General features: G+C 36.8%; 1 protein-coding gene across 3 annotated transcripts in view; it reads left to right on the top strand.

Annotated features, from left to right (window-relative positions):
- The window catches only part of EPHA6 (EPH receptor A6), a 932172-nt gene that overhangs the window by 716596 nt on the left and 196265 nt on the right, over window positions 1–19311 (top strand). For all 3 annotated transcript variants that reach the window (XM_050778969.1, XM_050778968.1, XM_050778970.1), the window contains one exon: window positions 8385–8570. In XM_050778969.1, the coding sequence (XP_050634926.1) occupies window positions 8385–8570 (186 nt within the window). The remainder of the gene's footprint in view (window positions 1–8384; window positions 8571–19311) is intronic.

Here is a 19311-nt window from a genome sequence, read left to right as displayed (position 1 = left end):
ATAAGACTTTTGGAGGCAAAATATTGGTGGATCTTGTTTTTAAATCTATGTATACACTCCTTTAACTGTAGAATATAATCTCTTTACATTTAAAATTATTGTGGATAGATATGGGCTTACTATAGGCATTTTGTTAATTTTTTACTGTTTTGTAGTTATTTTGTGTCTTTCTTCTGATCTTACAGTCTTTCTTTGTGATTTGTGTATTTTTGTAGTAATATGCTTTGATTCCTTTCTCTTCATATTTTGTGTATCTGCCAGAGGTTTTTCCTTATAGTTATCATGAGGCTTACATAAAACATCTTAAAGTATTCTAATTTAAGCTGAAAGTACTTTAACTACAATTGCATACAAAGACTCTATGCTTATATTTGTACTCCCTCACACATTTTATGCTATTGATGCAATACTTTATAACTTTATATCTATTTATATTGTGTACGCTAACCTGTCATGTATAGCTATAATTGTTTAAATACATTTGTCTTTTAACTATTATATTAATGAGTGATTTACATAACACCTTTACAGTTTTGGTATATTCTCAATTTGAGTATATATTTACCTTTACTAGTAAGCTATATATTTTCATGTTTTTATATTTTACTTATTTTCCGTTTATTTCAACTCAAAGAATTCCCTTAAGCATTTTTTATAAGGCCAGTTCCATGATGATGGATTTCCTCAGCTTTTGTTTGTCTTAGAATGTCTTGACCTCATTTTTCATTTCTGAAGGACTGTGTTGCTGGGTGTAGTATGTTTTGTTAACTTATTTTTTAGTGCTTTCAAAATGTCATGCCACTCCCTCCTGCTTGCAAGTTTTCTGTTGAGAAGTCATGTATAGTCCTATGGGAGATCCTTTTTATGTGATAAGTTTCTTCTCTTTTGCTGCCGTAAAGCTTCTTTGTTTTTGACTTTAATCATTTGGTTATAATGTTAAAGTCAGAAACAAAGAAGCTTTAAGGCAGCAAGAATATTGAGTTTATCTCTATTGAGTTTATCTTTCTTGGGGTCCTTTGAGGTTCCTGAATCTGTATGTTCATATCCCTTCCAAGATTTGGGATTTTTTCAAACAATATTTCTTTAAATAAGCTTTCTATCTTTTTGTCTCTTTTCTCCTTTGGATGGTCTCATAAATTTTATATTTGTACGTTTGATGGTGTCTCATATGTCCCTACACTTTCTTCACTCATTTTTTGTCTTTTTTTAATTCCTCTAATTAGCTAATTTCAACTAATCTTTCTTCAAATTCACAATTTCTAATTTTTTGCATGATTGCATCAGCTATTCAAACTCTTGAGTTTTTCAGTTCTGCCATTGTATCCTTCAGCACTAGGATTTCTGTTTGGTTCTTTTCTGCAGTTTCTATTTTTTATCAAACTTCTATTTCACTCATGTATTGTTTTCCTTATTTCTTTTAGATGTCTGTCTGTATTTATTGAATTTCTTTGAGTTTCTTTAAGATGAGCATTTTGAATCCTTTTTCCAGTAATTTGTACATCTCTATTTTGATGGGGTTGGTTAGTAAAACTTTAGTTATTTTGATGGTGTCATGTTTGCTTCATTCTTTGTTATTCATGTAGGTTTGCATTTCTGTCTGCATTTGAAGGAGCTAACTCCTCTTTCACTCTTAATAGAACAGATTTGATGAATTAAAATTTTCTCCTAATAGATCTGCAGGCTGATGAGATTACCTCTGGGCTCATGATTGAGTGGCATCAGATGCAGGTCTTGTGCCTGATATTGGGTCTACAGTGAAAACTGAAGTTGGCAGGGGTTGTTACCAGAGTCTCTAGTTGGTGTGGGTCCCATCTGGTTTCTTGGCAGACTGGACTGTCTCCAGGATCTTGATCTTTGGGTCTGGCTCCCAGATGATGAAGGTCTGCTTCCGGATTCACAGATTGCAGGTCTTTTACCATGTGCAGTGATAGATATGGCTTCCACTGGGTCTCTGGGAGGACTCCTGTTGGATAACCTAAATTAGTACCTGACCTGGCCATACTGTACAAGTTGGCTGAGATGGGCTTAAGTTGAGACACAAGATTGTTTCAGGATATAAAACCAAAGCTGGCATCTTTAGCCCTATCTCTGGGGTCATGAACAGGTATGTGTACAGTGGTTTCCTGGGTGAGCAAGCCTGCTTTCAGACTGCAGTTTAAAAAGGTGGGGGCCAATTTATAGGGCCATGTAAAGATCCACAATGGGACAGAGGTGAGGGATTCAGCCTGAATGGGCACTGTGGGACATGCCTTCTTGTGAGTGCCCAAGCAGGCCAAGCTTCTCTCAGTCTGAAGACAAAAGGGGTCTGGACCTAAATCCAGTGCCATTTGAGGATCCACTGTGGAACAGGGGTTGGCAAAGCCTGTCAGGCATGTCTCCTGGTGGGATTCCAGCTGGACAGAATTGCTTCATGACCATAGCTGGGAGGGACTGAAACTAATCTTCAGGACTACTTTTAAATCTGCTATGGAACTGATGTTGGCAAGCCTGACCGAGTGGCAGTAGGGGGTGAGAACCCCAGCAGATCCCTGTGTGGTCAGGATTGCTCATAGACTGCATCTGAGAGGGGCTAGAGCTGAGATTCAGGGACCAGTTCGGGTCCCCTATGGGATGAAGGCCAGTAAGCCTGTCCAAGAGCATCTCTAGCAGTTCCTTGAATGTTGGAATAACTTCAGGGCTGTGACAGGTCTGGTGCCTAGAAAGGGTCCCTTAAGGATCTGTTATGGGATGGAGGTTGTCAAGACCATTAGCACTGATGGGCTAGTCACCCTGTGCCATTGAGATTGTTTCCAAACTGCAGTTAAGAGCGGCTAGAATCAAGATTCAGGACCCCTTCAGGACCTGCTGTGGGATGGAGGCTGACAATCTTTAGTGGCACAGATGGATGAGTCTACTGGCAGTTCTTATTATGGATGGAATTACTCCCAGGCTATGGCAGAGAGGGGCGAGAGCTGAGATAGCGCCCCTTCATGATCTGCTGTGGGACAGAGGCTGCAAGCCTGTCCTGGTGGTATAGATGGGTGAGTCTCCCTCTAGGTCCCTGTGTGAGAAGCACTAGGCTAGAATTACAAGTAAAGGGGGCTGGAGCCAAGTTAGAGGATAGCTTTTGGGTTCACGGACAAAACTGATGGCAACAAGCAGATGGGTCTATCTGTGAAGCATTAATGAGCATGATTCCTCCTAGCCCTTTGGTGGATGCTTTTGGAAGCAGGCTCGAGGACAAACGGGGCTGTAACTAAGCCCTTTGGAAAATGGGGTTATTTATGGGTCTGAAGCTGGGTCTACCATTGTTGGGTCGGTCACCTAGGTGCAGTTCTGTACCCTGAAAACAACAATCCTAGATCTTGGACTCCACTGGGGTTTCACAACCTCATAAACCAATCCACGGGCTCCCACAAAAAAATTTTTGGTCATGAATGGGTGCAGAATTATGTTTTTTGTGTGGGGTAATACAAGCAGGTGACCACCTATTCTGCCATCTTATCTCATCCCCTAGATATCTGTTTTAATCCTATTTACCCTGTTTGTGAGGGAAGGATTTCATACTTCAAGAGATACCTATGGAGACAGTCAAACACACAGACCCTACATTGGACATATGAGATTGATGCATATTTATTAATCATACACACTTACAGCCCAGAGGAGGGAGACCCCACACACCATGCAGGACCACATAGGGGCTGCATTCGGGGAAAAAAGTGAACAACCATGGGTATGGGATGCAGGTTGGTAATATCAAGAGGGTAGAGTACTCGTTGGTACTCAGGAGGATGTGATTGGCTTGTTTGAATAACTCCACAGGCTGGCATGGAACTGAAACTTCTCAGTAGCAGGAAGAACTTGACCTGATCTATTTGATAAGGCAGGTTCTTTGGCTAGGAAACCTTATTTGCAGGAGCAGAGTAGGGAAGAATCTTTACTGTAGGGCTTTTTATACCCCTTTCAGATGCCCTCAGCTATGACAGAAGCCAATAATATTGGGCCTTAATCTTAGGACTTGCACCATAGGATATTAATGAATCTTAGCTATAGGAAGGGAAAGAAAGATATGAAAATAAAGCTATAATTGGTTTCTTAAAAGTTGCACTTATTTTCAACAAGAGACAGGATTTCTGGTATTTTCGCGTGGCACAATGACCTTGCCTTTGTCTGTACTTAGACAAAATTATTAAGTGGCCCTACTTTGTCTCATTTTATCATGGTCTCCAAGTAGCCTGAGGTTGGTATTATTTCCAGTAGGGGAATAAAATGGCATAGCTCTGAGAGCTGGGCCAACTTCCAAATCTCAGAGGCTGCTATTTTTTTTTTTTTTTCTTTTCTTTTCTTTTTACAGTTAAAAGGGCCTGCTGGTGCTGGGAGGCTAAATTAGATGGGTTGGTCAAGGAAAGTTTTCTGAAAGAGGGATATCAAAGCTCAGCCTTTACCACTAATAAGGAGTCATCCACACAGAGAAGAACTCAGGAGAGTAGAGACAGGAGAGGAAGGGAGACAGCCTGTGGGAGAGCATTCCTGTCTGAGGGAAACAGCAAGTGTGAGCAAAGAAACATTTCATCACACCCAAGAGATGTGAGAAAAACCATCGGGAGCGTGGCTCTTTGCTTCAGCGCTCTCTAGGGGTTGGATATGGGGGAAGTATCAGAATCTCAGAGCATGGGAAGTAAACTTTTGGAAAGCCTCGAAGTGATCCTGATACAGTGGTCCTCCCAGACAGATTGTCCCTCACTGCCTGTACCCTTCCCTCACAGATTTAGTTCAATTATATAGACCTTATATGAAAAACCCAATACTAATTGATACTTTAATATGACCCTGTTTAACATACAACAAAATTGCTTGTCCAGGAATGTTTTACCAACATCCAGGGAGATAGATGGGGTTGTTACCTAGTAAATGTGCTTTCAGTGGCAGAAGATCAATTATCCTAGATATAATTTTGTTTTTTCTCTGGAAACTAGACTGTAGTGATTTTTCTAGACTATCTAAAATATATTTGAGCAGGGTCTGCATTTCCATTTAATAATGAAGCATTCCTAGGATATAATTTGTATCATTCCAACCATCTGTTCATATCCAGTTCATGCATTTGAACACTATTACAATAGTTGGGTTGAAGACACCATTGCTACCAATTGGGAATTTAACATACCAACACAGGAGAATATTGACGATGATAAACAGCTCAGTCATCAGAGAATAATGGTTACAAGCATGGACTCTGAAGCCAGACAGCCTAGGTTCAAATGACAACACTATCACTTTCTAGTTTTATCCCTGTTGGGTACGTTACTTAGCTTACATGCCTCAATTTTCTCACCAACAAATTAGAATAATACTAGTACCTACCTCAAAGGTTTATTGGGAAGAATAAAATATGTAGTAATTTCTTAGACCTGGCACAGGATAACACTATGTAGGACCTAGCTTTGTAATGATGATTACAACTGTGTATTGGAAAAGACCAAAAAAAAAAAAAGGTAATTAATACCATATTCCAATAGTTGATGAGTTAATTATGTACTAACCAGTATATGTAAATGTTCACAGATCTTATTGAGGAATAATTTCTATCACTTACGGTTCTACACAGGGCCTCTCCTCTTGCTCAATGTCAATCACATAATAAATCAGTTTTTAGCAAAATCTGAAACTACGCATTTAATTTAAAATATTTTTGCCTGTCTGCCCGATATGTCTGATTCATTCAAGCCTACTGTAGATAACAGTTTTAATACATTCTGTTACTGAGCTTTTTGGACTTTGCTTAAAGAATACACTAAGAGTCTCAGATCTTTAATTGAGGCAACTGTATTTAGTACCACTGAAATAAGTGTGATAACAGTTTGATCATGCAAAGCTTGACATGAAGAAAACACCTGCCTGGTGTTAATAAGATACATGAATTTCAGACAACAGAAAACTAAAGAAAATTACCACTTTGTCTGTCTTGATAAAATGCCAACAGAGTTCCCATTCTTTTCATGATATTCAGAAGTTTATTTGAATTTCTATGAAATGTGAACAGAAAAATAACATGGATTATGGGCTCATGGCGGGTGAGGGGTTTTAAAATATTGCTGAATTTTTATACATACTATCAGATTTACTAAGACAAAATAAAAGAAAAAATAAGGAAAAAATAAGTATTTGTTTTGTTCTGGATATTCATTAGAACAAACCAGAGTGATCTGAGGATGAATTTCAAGTATCTGAATAGGCCTGGATATATTGGACATAAGTGTAAACACACATACCCACTTCTTCTCTTAAGGTTCAGGTCTCAATAGAAATACGTTGACTGTTCCTATCAATTGGCACTTTTATGCATAAGAGAAAATCTTTTACTTTCACAAACCTACTTTAGTTGTTTAAGAAAAGGAAAAATCTTAATAATAATAATACAACAGTCATTAAAGGAATAACTTAGTGCAGATACCATCTTCTGATAATCACCCCTCAGAGTCTTGATTCTAGGCTGTGACATTATCAGAGTTTGCACTGGTCACCAAACAGCTTTGACATGGTATTACCTAAATCATTGCATTATTACAAGCAGAACTGAAAAACTGCAACTTCTTTTTTTCGGTGAAGTAAGGAAATTCATCCTCCAACAGGTTGAGAGCATCATTAAGAAAAAAAAAATGATGATTCATGTGTTTGTTGCCAAATGGATACAAGATTTATAAAATCCCGATATCGTATGCACTGAATTGTCAGTAGTTTTTGTTTGCTTCTTTGCTTGTTTGTTTAACATACACAGAATAAATTATCTTGTTAAACTGCTTTCTATTTCTAATGAACATGTGTACATATAATTTTTTGGAAGCAAAGTTATGCCTTTTTTCCCTCCTAGTTATTTATTTTACCTAAAAAATTTTAGTACCTACACCAAAATGTAGTTAATATTCATGCATAGTCAGCATTTAGTTGACTGTGATAAATTGTCAAAAGAAAGAATAATTGAAATCTATTATACTGCAAAATCTAATTCAATACACTATGCTTAAACTTATATTGTGTCTTAAAGTTGGCCATAACTGCTAATAGACCAACTGAAGATATTTTCATTTTAATTTCTTTCATCCTTCCAAAGATTTTGATAACTTAAAACACTGTGTGAATAGTACTTTACAGTTTGTAAGCACTTTGACATAAATTGTCACTTTTGATCTTCCCACTATCCTTATGGGAATGAGAGGTTATAGAATTATGAAAGATTTTATTATTCCCACTTTATATATTAATAAATTGGAAATCAATCATCATGTTTTTAAGGAAATGCAGGTAATCAGATTTAGAAAAATTAAAAGTCTAGAATTTCAAAGTTTGTGGAATGTATTACATTGCACTGAGAAAACCATTACCTTTTGTCCACAATAACCCATCCTGTCTCCTTGCTGCCCTGGGTCCATGTCATTCTCTCTACTGTTTCTGGAACTCTGAATGTTTTTCTTCACTTCCCTTCCCTGCTTTACGCACCCTGTCTTGAATGTCCTTGCTTCTCTCAAATATCTAAATCCTGCTCGTCTCTCAAGGTCTAGCATAAGTTCCATCCCCTCCAGGAAGTCTTCCAGTCCCCACTCTTCTTACTTAACAATTATAGCATTTACAGGAATTTATTAAGTTCTTAAGTGTTTCATATATATTCATCTAAATTCTCCTACCAGATTATAAGCACCTGAGAGCAGAGACCAAGTCTTACACTTCTTTGAAACTCACAACATTCTAGCACTGCATACAGATATAATAAATGCTTGCTAAATATTTGGTTATTGTTTAATTACCCAATGGAGACAATGCTGAAACACATCTCATCTTCTTTATCTGCATTTCCATCCATGTGGCTTGTAATTTAGCCTGTATAATCACTTACTATGGTAGAGTTCAGTGTGGGTTTTTTCAATATGTTCATACATCGATTGACCCTAACATTAATTTCTAACTGTCAATGACGCCCAGTCATATGACCTAGGGGATCAAATTAACTATACATGCCTGATGGATTCCCTGAATAGAGTAAACATTTGGGTCATATATCAGCATTGAGAACAGGAACATGAGACATTATGCTGTGATTGCGTTTCTATAGAATTATATTAGCATTACCCGTTCTGCTAGTCATAATTTCTCAGCAGATCAGGGATATCTATCAATAGTATTTCCTGTGATATAGCATATGAAAATGCATTCCATTATTCATTGGAAGTGTTGCTGATCAAGCATATTATCCTTATAAACTTACTTTTTAAGAAAGAAATGTTTATGTGAAAATAACATACTTAAGAGTCATTATGTGAAAAAAGGATGTCACTCTATGACAGTTCGACTCTCTGAAATGTAAGTGTTTGGTTTAATCAAATAACTGCTTTCGTTCATATTTTAAGGTGAATTTGGAGAAGTCTGTAGTGGGCGTTTGAAGACACCAGGGAAAAGAGAGATCCCAGTTGCCATTAAAACTTTGAAAGGTGGCTACATGGATCGGCAAAGAAGAGATTTTCTAAGAGAAGCTAGTATCATGGGCCAGTTTGACCATCCAAATATCATTCGTCTAGAAGGCGTTGTCACAAAAAGTAAGTTACTGAGTTTCTTCATTACTTCTTTCACACACCTCAGTTTTTTTAAGAAAAGGAAAAATCTTAATAATAATAATACCACAGTCATTAAAGGAATAACTTAGTTCAGATATCATCACCGCCTCAGAATGTTGATCCTAGGCTGTGACATTATCAGAGTTTGCATTGGTCACCAGATAGCTTTGACATGGTATTACCTGAAAATCATTGCTAACATAACTTGAAGTAATGAATCAAGAGTAAAGGGTTATTATTATTTTTTTTGATTAACAGAACAAACACTTTCAGTGTTTTGGGTCATTAAGGTAAAATATTTCTGTTTAGAAATAAATGTCATATACAGATATAAAATGCTTTACCTGGAGTAAAACTTATAAACAAAAATTCTGCAATTCTGCATGGAACCTATATAAATGGCATTAGAAGTAAATTATTATAATTTATATAAAATGAATAAATTTTACAATTCCTCAAGTAAAAATTCTTCTTTCACAGAAATAACAGAACAAAGTTTATTCCTTTGAAAGGAAATGTTTTTAAAAATCCAAAATTAGCAATATACTCTAAGAAATAGATTGCTATATATTCACTTTCATTTGCATAATGATAGGGCATAAAATATGACAATATTTCTCATTACTTTATTCACTAAGAATTATAACATATAAAATCCAATACAGATTTGGCCTTTTAAAAATAACTCCAATCCTTGAGAGAGGCATTTTTCTTTCATAAAATTAACATTTACTTTAAAATCATTTAAATATAATTGAAACTTTATGTCATATTTGGAAGCAGAAAAGTATAAAAGCTTACAAAAGAGATGTAATTGACTTTGTGTCTGAAACTCCTAAGTCCTTCTCACAAGGCGTTGTCCAACATGCTACCCAAAATGAATACATTACGGACAGCTACAAAAGTTTAGAAGACAGAAAAGAATGCTTCTGATGACAGATGTTGCAGCGGACTATGACTTTAGTGGCCTTCCTGGGGCCTTTCAGTGTTCATGTCGTTGTCTAGTTTTTTCCCACATTGATTCTGGGCTTTTCTACGTAACAAACCTTGGCCAATGCGACATTAGCAAGTATGATGAAAGTGAAGACATCTTATGTGTTTGTACGTTGGAGCTTGTCCTCTTGCAACACTCTTTCCTGGAACCCAGTCTCTAGGCCTACTGAAGGCAATCCATAAGATGAGGCCACATGCAGTACTGCAAAGAAGAGAACTGAGGTGATCCAGTCGGTATCCACATCTGAACTCCAAGCAGAATGTCAGCACTGAATGCAGCCTTGTGAGTGAACCATCTCAGGTGTTACACCTCCACCACCACTGCTATTAGATAGCTGTAGCTGTGGTCAACATCTTGTGCAGGAAAGGAATCATGCACCTCCGTCCCAGCAACCCCTAAATCATAAAAGATGATTAAATGGTTGTTGTTTTAAACCACTGAGTTTCCGATGGCTTGTTGCACAGCAATAGATAACCAAACAGATGGACCTCAGTTAGAATTCTGCTCCTGCCACCTAAGAATTATGCAGCTATGGGTAAATTATTTAACATCTCTATCCTTTACTTCCATATCTGTAAAATGGGATAGGAATGCTGTAAGAATTAAATTTGTCAATGTGTAATACATTTAGCACCCTTTGTGCGTCATTGTAAACCACATTAAATGACATTCTTTATTGGGACTATATGTGCTAGCACTTTATACCTATATGTTACCATTTCATTCTCACAGCAACCCTGATATCATTATCTACATTTTAGGGATGAGAAGCGAAGCCCCAGGCAGGTTAACTAACCCACATAAGGACCTTTAACCTACAATATGTGGCATGACTGGTGTTCAAAATGAAGTCTGTCTCACTTTAAAACCCACTTTTTTTTTTTTTTTTTTTTTTTTTTGCTTTTGCTATATCCCTTTGAATGGGTTTTATACTTTAATTATCTTATTTGAATTGAACAACATTAAATAAATAACAATTCGAATTAAATAACATAATTCTGCCTTTCAAAATAGGAAAAAACTATTGGGGTAGAGTGATGTTAATTGCCCCTAAAATATAAAATCTGGAAAGAGCCAGCTATGCCATAATACCTGGTAAAGATTATGACCTAAAAGACAGAAACAGAGAGACAGAGAGAAGAAATAGATGTTAATTATTTCTTTCGTATTTTCTGACTTCCTTGTTATTAATTTAACATGAACATTTCAAGTTATTCCTTCTGTATTATATATCTCTGGCAGGCAAAAGATAATTTTAAAGTTGGGTTATGAACCTTTGCAGAGCATTTTAAATCACAATTTAAGCATAATGTTGAAGTCCTCTGATGTGTGTTTATGCATGAAACATCTGGAAATGTGTGTCCAACAATAAATTAAAAGGTTTTAAAAGTGTCATATCTTTATTTTCTTACTTTCATAAATCAAACTATGCCTTTTTCCTGTATTCCTATGTGCTTTATTCACATATTCTTATATGTGAATTACACATCTATCCTTTCTCAATCACACATGCACACACACACACATATGAAAAGCATAAAAAGATGTATATCCATGTGAAATAGTGGGAATCGTTTATCCTACATCAACTAAATATGTTTGATAAGATATTCTGTGGTACTTGCCTGCCAGTTTGAAATAGTTTATTTCACATAAGTATCCAACTAACAAAAGATTTCTTTACAACTCTAAGAATCTCATCTAGAAATGAGACCAGCGACCTCCACTTAGCCACACATTTGTATGATCTACAAGTCAAGGCTTTTGTTCCATTTCTTAAAAAAAATAAAATAAAAATCTCATCTCTATTATAGGAAAACTGATTGAGAAAGGATAGATTCAGTATACTGTTGAGTGGCAATCACCATTATAGCATTAACTTGTTAGAGTGAGCCCCATATAGGGTGGTGTGGAGCTACCAAGGTGGGTGGTAGAGATGGAGAAAGGAATAATCCTCATAAAGATAAATGGGCAGGTTAATATTGTTATCATCTGGACTCAAGTGCTATGGGACTGTTAGAAGAAAGCCAATAAATAAATGAGTGCCTCATTCCCATAAATTCATGGTAATTGTTCCAAGATTACCCTTAAGTAGCTAAGAGATAGCTAGCAATTAATGCTCCCAAAGGACTACCCATTGCATAAAAGATAATACTGATGAAGATAAAGATGCAGTATAGGCTTATAAGGGCATATTTGTAGAGTATCCTGGGATTCTGAGAAATAAATTCATAGACTCTCAGTTGAAAGTAACTCAAAATCTAGATCAAAACCTTCATCAGATTCTTTTATAAATTCTTTATATGCATATTTTTTATCTCATATAGGATTTATCTCTGAGAGATAAGTGTTACAAAGTTCTTGGGAAAACTTTGGCTGTCTTTCATATTTGAGCGTTATTTTAAACTTGAAAATTAAATTATTAAAAGCTGTATTATACAAAAAGTGTGTCTGATAAGAGTTGAACCTATTTATTTGATATGCATCACAATTTCATTAACCTGTTAAGATACAAGTGATATAAAAAGAGATTAATTGACGTATAACCGTATGCTTAGTACATACTTTTTCTCCAAGAAGCAAATAGAAGCCATAAGTTAGAGAACAGACTTGTAGCCATTAGTAGCACAGATAATACCAATTTGTAACAGATAACATATACATCAGTGTCATTAACTATATAACCAGCAGAGAAAGAGCTATGGTTCTAAAAAAAGACAAGAATTGTGGTTTGATGATGAAGAAATACTGTGCAGTAACCACACGTCAGAATACTGGGCCCTGCAGTTTGAATTTATGATGATGGAAGAACCAAAAAAAGAAGAAATGAAGTGCCTACCTCCCAGATTAGAGAGCAACAACTAAATTTAGATATGCCAACTGTATCTAAAATAAACTCTAAATCCAGTAAAGAGCAATAGAAACCAATCAGGGTAGCAAACAAATTCCCAAACATAATTTCATTTCATAAAAGTATTCCCTAAATATTCCATGAGACAGTATTGAAGTTCTAACAGAAAGTGCTGCTCTTGCTCAAAACCCCCTTTAAATACTCGAGAATACTGTGGGTTCCTTCTGGAGAGGCATAGTGGGTCAACATGGGATCTGGGTAAGAGAGCAGATTCAAGCCAGCCAAATACATTTTAGTACTTGCACAAAAACTGCTTCTCTGGTTCCAGAATTTTGTTCTGCTTGTTAAGTAATAGACATTCCCCAAAATTTCTACTACTGTATTACTGTATTAGCTATGACATCTGCTATTCTACCTGCTTATATTTGGGCCAGTCACATAACCACTTTGGGCCTTAATTTTTATCACCAAACACACAAAAAATTGAAAAGTGCAAATTAGGCTAGAAGACAATAAAGGTCACCTCTACCTTTAATATTTTGTTATTCCATTTTTTTTGTTTGTTTTATTTTGTTTTGTTTTGAGACGGAGTCTCGCACTGTCGCCCAGGCTGGAGTGAATGGCGCGATCTCAGCTCACTGCAAGTTCCGCCTCCCGGGTTCCCGCCCTTCTCCTGCCTCAGCCTCCCGAGTAGCTGGGACTACAGGCACCGCCAACCAGGCCCGGCTAGTTTTTTGCATTTTTAGTAGAGACGGGGTTTCACCGTGTTAGCCAGGATGGTCTCGATCTCCTGACTTCGTGATCTGCCTGCCTCAGCCTCCCAAAGTGCTGGAAATACAGGCGTGAGCCACCGCGCCCGGCTCCATTTTGTTTTCAAAAGAAGAGTTATGAGATGTTGGTGAGGAAAAGTTGTGCCAGTGATAACTTATCACTCCACCTCCAACTTTATTATAACTCCAGGTGCATATTGATGATCCAATAAGGAAATAGAAAAGTTCAGGAAGAAACAAGCAAAGAAAAAAAGTGTCTTCAATAAAGTTTTCAACTTATAATTTGTAAAGTAGAAAAGTTATAGGTAAAATTTTTCTGTAAGTAAAATCAAGGTGGGGATATGTGTAATATACATTGTATGGGGTAAAATATTCTGTATGTCTGATTTTACTAATACATATTAGGTTTTTTACCTCTGAGGTTCAGCTCCTCTGCTAATTAAGGTAGGTTAAGAGTTTATTGGTTTTTGTTCTTACCCTCAAACCCAAGAATCATTTACTGAGTATGACCAGGTGTTAGGCCCTATTGCTGATTAAAACCTAGTGATAGAGGAAAGAAGGCTCAGTGCTCTTGAGAAGCTCATTTGTTGGTGCCAGCCCACTGGGAGCAACAAATAAGTATGTCATTATTCCCCAATATGGTGTGGCATGTGCTGTTTTGGCTATAATTATTCAATAATTTTTTAATTTATTCATTCAGAAAATATTGTGTCCATTTTTCTAGTCATCTTTTTTTCTTTTTTCTTTCTTTTTTTTTTTTTTTTTTGAGGCAGAGTTTCACTCTGTCACCCAGGTTGGAGTGCAGTGGCATGATCTTGACTCACTGCAACCTCTACCTCCCAGGTTCAAGTGATTATCCTGCCTCAACCTCCCAAGTAGCTGGGATCACAGGTGCACGCCACCAAGTCCAGCTAATTTTTGTATTTTTAGTAGAAACGGAGTTTCACCATGTTGGCCAGGCTGATCTCGAACTCCTCACCTCAAGTGATCTGCCCACCTCGGCTTCCCAAAGTGCTAGGATTACAGACGTGAGACACAGCGCCTGGCCTCTAGTCACTGTTAATACAGTAATGAAAAAAGAGCTATCTGCTACAGGAGACAAAAAGAAATCTAAATATTTAAATATAACTTTAGGTAAAGAGCAAAAACCTGAAAGCAAGGAGGAAGCAAACCATGCCTAGGTGTGATAGAAGAGTATTTTAGAGAGAGGAAACCGCTAGTTCTATACTTTTATTTTAAGAAAGAATTTGGCATGTTAGAGGAGCCCAGAAAAAGAGTGGAGCAAAGTAATAATACTGTGGATTACAGAGTGAAAGGAGAAACTAGAGGCAGACAAAACATAAGGAGGCTAGTGTAGTAATCCAAGTAAAAAATAAGGAGAAAATAGAGTAAAGAAATCAAGAGAAAAAGGGATAGATTCTAGACCTATTTCTTAGGTTAAATTAAGACACTTTAGTGACTGCTTGATTGTATAAGGGGAATGAGGACGATGAGACCGTTTCAGATGACTTAAGTGAATGGTTTCCATAAGTAAAAAGATGGAGAGGGAATTCGGAGAAATAACAGATCCAGAGGGAAAATAATGAATTCTTATTTGGACATGCTAAGTTTTAGTTGTCTGGGACATTTAGTTAAAGACTTCCAGAATGTTCCTGGAGCTTGAGTGGGCTGCAGGTTCAAAATAAAGAGAACTCAGTAGATGGGTGATGGTTGGTAGTTGAAGTCATAGGGAGGATGAGATTACCCAGAAGGTTAAGGAGAACTAGCATTAAGAGGCAGACTGAAGAAGAGAAGTGTATGAAAAAGACAGAAGAGCAACCTGAAAAGCAAAGGACAGGTTTCTAAGAGTAAGAGAGGTCAATAGAATAAAATGAGCTGAGAAACCAACTTAGATAAGGATTGAGAAGCATCCATTAGATAGGGCAATCAGAGGGCACAGCTCATAAAGCATACCATGGGAGTGGAGGCCAGATGGCAGTGGATATAGAGTGAGATATGTGCACACTACATCCAGATTCAAAGTTGTTAAAATGCAAATTAAATTGTGTTGATTCCTTAAATTCCAAATGTTTAGCATTTGTCAGTTAATCATTCATCTAAGTAATATTTTTGAACTGCCTAGCTACTACATACTGGGCACTTTCTTCTTCTTCTTCTTCTTTTTTTTTTTTTTTTTTTTTTTTGAGACAGAGCCTCCCTCTGTTGCCCAGACTGGAGTAGATCTGGGCTCACTGAAACCTCTGCCTCCCAGGTTCAAGCGATTCTCCTGCTGCAGCCTCCTGAGCAGCTGGAACTACAGGCACGTACCACCATGCCTGGCTAATTATTGTATTGTTAGTAGAGATGAGGTTTTGCCATATTGGCCAGACTGGTCTCAAACTCCTGACCTCAAGTGATCCACCTATCTTGGCCACCCGAGGTGCTGGCATTACAGGCATGAGCCACCAAACCTGCTGTTCTGGGCACTTTTCTAAGTATTAGGTGCCCAGTAGTGAATAAGAAAGCCAAAGTGACTGTCCTTCTGGATCAGGTCCCTGAGTCTACCTCCTCTGGTTTCATTGCTCACCATTCTTCTTGAATCCTAGATTGCATTCATGATGAATGGCAATGGTGTCTCCAAACTTGCTCCTCATTTCTCTCAGGTTTCTCTTCTTTTTACAAATCTCCAAGGAGCTGGAAGACAATCTCCCAAGCTGATCCTAAATGGGTACAAAAGTAAATAACTCTAATATGAAAAAGATGTAGTATTTATAAAACTCAGCTTCCTTATAAGACTGGAGTTAGCAGTCTTCCTTTATTTCAGTGATGTGAGAAGCAAGATCATTTGCTGAGGTGGACAGCAGTCCTGAGAACTGAGATGTCTGTGAATGTTTGAAGTGGTTCCCATGAAGAATGTGAAAGAAAGCTGACCAGGAAATATTAGAAAAATTGAGGATGTCACTGAGGATTTAGGAACCTAGAGATCATGACAGAAACTGCTGTCCCAAAAAGCACTGTTATTAATTAGGGAAAGAGTTATAGGATGAAGATGAGAAGAGATTAAATCCAAGGAAAAAGGGAAAACTTGGAGGCAGTAGAAAGAGAAGAAATGGTGATTTTCTGTACTTTCTCTCTTCTTCTACCAACCTTAGTACTTTTTGCTGTTGTTCAAAAAATAAATGGTGATTTACTGTACTTCCTCTCTTCTACTAACCTTAATACTTTTTGCTGTTGTTCAAGAAAATAAATTTTTCTTGTGCAATTTCTAGAGTCTTGATGGATTCTGAGGACATTTACTGCGAACTATTTGCCATTTGGAATTATAATGTATACATAATGATAAAGAAATGAACTAAGTGTGACTATAACAGTAACAAGATGACATAGCCTGGTGGCCCTGTGTATCACACTCTGATCAAGCAGGACTAGGGATAATTGGAATCACCGGCTTATTTTCTCTCTTCCAGAGCACACTTCCCTTGTCATAAGAAAAAAATAAACTCTTTCTGTATGCAAGAATAATTTATTGATTGTCCTTCCAGTATTTAAATATCTGAATTTTCTCAAGGTCATTCATTCTAATCATGTCCCTAGAATTACCTCCAACCTATTCCCTACTTCTGTGGTTTTCTTCTGCCCATAACCTATCCTGCTAATTGTTGGGTACACTGCAATGTAACAGCTGTAAAAAAATCTAGTAACAAGTTTCTCAGTGTGAAGGTATCATTGTAAACTGTAAGAGCCAAAAAGAAAAGAGAGTATAAATGCACTTTTATGCATACATAATGTTTCCTGTTAATACTGCTAAATAAAATTGAATAAAGCCATCTAGAGGATGAAATCTTATTGACTTTCAAAAAATAAAAAATTTCTCCCAAATCATTCATGATATGATTTGTTCTAGATAAAGAGTGTGACAAATCCAAATTGGGAAGGGCTATAGATAAACCCATATTACAGGCATGAATTTGCATCCTGGAATTCAGGAGAATAAGAACCAACCTGCCAGGCTTCAGGATAAAGCAATCAATCATTACTGAGAAATCTTCACCAAGTTTCTAATGGTCTTATGTAAGGCTGGATAAAAACCGGTAAAAATCTTCATCACTGAAAATTTAAAAGGGTCCCCCTTTTAATGAAATTTCTAGTAAAAAAAAAATCCATGAAATTAACAAATGGAAATCTGGTAAGATCCTCATTTAATCCAATGATGAAATTTTAATGCTAGTTTTGTTGTGGTTGCTGCTGCTGTTGTCAGAATGTGTTACCATGCCATTTTTCAAATTTTCATTTTGGTGTAATTTCAGTCTTACAGAAAAAGTTGTAAAAATATTATAGTTCCCATATAACCTTCACTAAGTTTCCCCCATAATTTTAGTATTTTGCTTAACCATAAGACTATTTTCAAAACCAATAAATAAATATTAGTACAGTACTATTTATTAGATTGGTGCAAAAGTCATCACGGCTTTGCCATTAAAACTGCAATGACTTTTGCATCCACCTAATAATAAACTACAGACTTTCATTCAGGTTTTGTCAGGTTTTTCAGTAATGTCCTTTCTTCTGCTCCAGGATCCAGTCCAGGATCCCACACTGCATTTTGTTATTACGTCTCATTAGTATTTTCAAATCCATGCCAGTTCTTCAATCTTTCCTTGTCTTTCATGACCTCAAAACCTTTCACGTGTACTAATCAGTTATTTTGTGGAAGGTCCCTCAGTTTGGGTGTGCCTTGTTTTCTCATGATTAGATTATGGTTAGGCATTTTTGGCAGGAACATCACAGAAATTATACACCGTTCTCAGTGCATTGTATAAGGGGGCACACGATTCCCACATGCTTTATTCGTGGGGATGTTAGCATGGAGCACTTGGTTAAGGGAGTATCTTCTAGATTACTATACTATAATGTTATTTTTCCCTTTTTGTAAAAAGTACATATTTGGGGGCAGAATAATTTAGGTTTTGCAAATATCCTATTTCTCCTCAAACTTTTGTGCACTAATTTTATCATCCATCCATAATTTTCTTTTGTGTTCTAAAGTTGACTTTCTTATTTCTCTCTTGCCCTCTGTGTTTGTCAATTTGAATTATTCTCTACAGAAGAGTTGTATTTCTGATTGTTCTATAAATGGAATTATGCAACATGTAGCCTTTGGATTTGGCTTCATTCTCTTAGCAGAATGCACGTGAGATTCATCCACACTTTTTGTTGTTGCGTAGCGTTCCTTTGTACGCAAGCACCCTAGTTGGTTTTTGTATGCAGTGTTTGAAGGGCACCTGGGATATTTCCAGTTTGGGTGATTATTGACAAAACTGGTATAAACAGTCACGTACAGGCTTTTATGTAAACATACACAGTCATGCGCCACATAATTATTTTATGTCAATGGCAGATTGAATATACAATGGTGAAGCCATCGGATTATAATGGAGCTGGAAAACTCCTATCACCCAGTGACATCCTAACCATCCTAATATAGTGCAAAGCATTACTCACTTGTTGGAGATGATGCTGGCGTAAACAAACATACTGCACTGCTAGTTATGTAAAAGTCGAACACATACAATTATACACTGTACATAACACTTGATAATGATAATAAATGACTATGTTACTGGTTTATGTATTTACTAAGTATACATTTTATCATTAATTTCAGAGTGCACTCCTTCTATGTATTAGCAAATGTTTACTATAAAACAGTACGTGGTTTTATGCCAGCAGTGTCCTCAGGCATCATGTGTTTACTGCCTCTTGTTTGCATCATATTCTCTTGTTTTATTTAATCTTGTGTGGTTTAGTTCGTCATGGCCCCTAAATGTGCAAAATCCACTGCTAATGTTACCTAGAAGAAGCCAAGTTAAGTGATTGACCTGGAAACAACACTATAGGTCATTAAAAACAAGAAAATTGGAAAATCATTGATAATTGTTGTTCACCAGTCAGGCATGTCCCATTCCACCATAGTTATGACCTTGAAGAATAAGAACATGTCAGAATCTGTTAAAGGATCTGCTTCACTGAAGGCAGCAAGACTAACAAAACTTAAAGAGGGGCCTATATCAGACGTGAAGAAACTTCTAATGATTCTGGATTGAAGACCAGACACAGAAGTGTAGCCCT

This window comes from Macaca thibetana, chromosome 2 (genome assembly GCF_024542745.1).
Source record: "Macaca thibetana thibetana isolate TM-01 chromosome 2, ASM2454274v1, whole genome shotgun sequence".
Taxonomy (NCBI): domain Eukaryota; kingdom Metazoa; phylum Chordata; class Mammalia; order Primates; family Cercopithecidae; genus Macaca; species Macaca thibetana.
The sequence above is the reverse complement of the archived record's forward strand: the minus strand, read 5'-3'. Positions and strand labels throughout refer to the sequence as shown.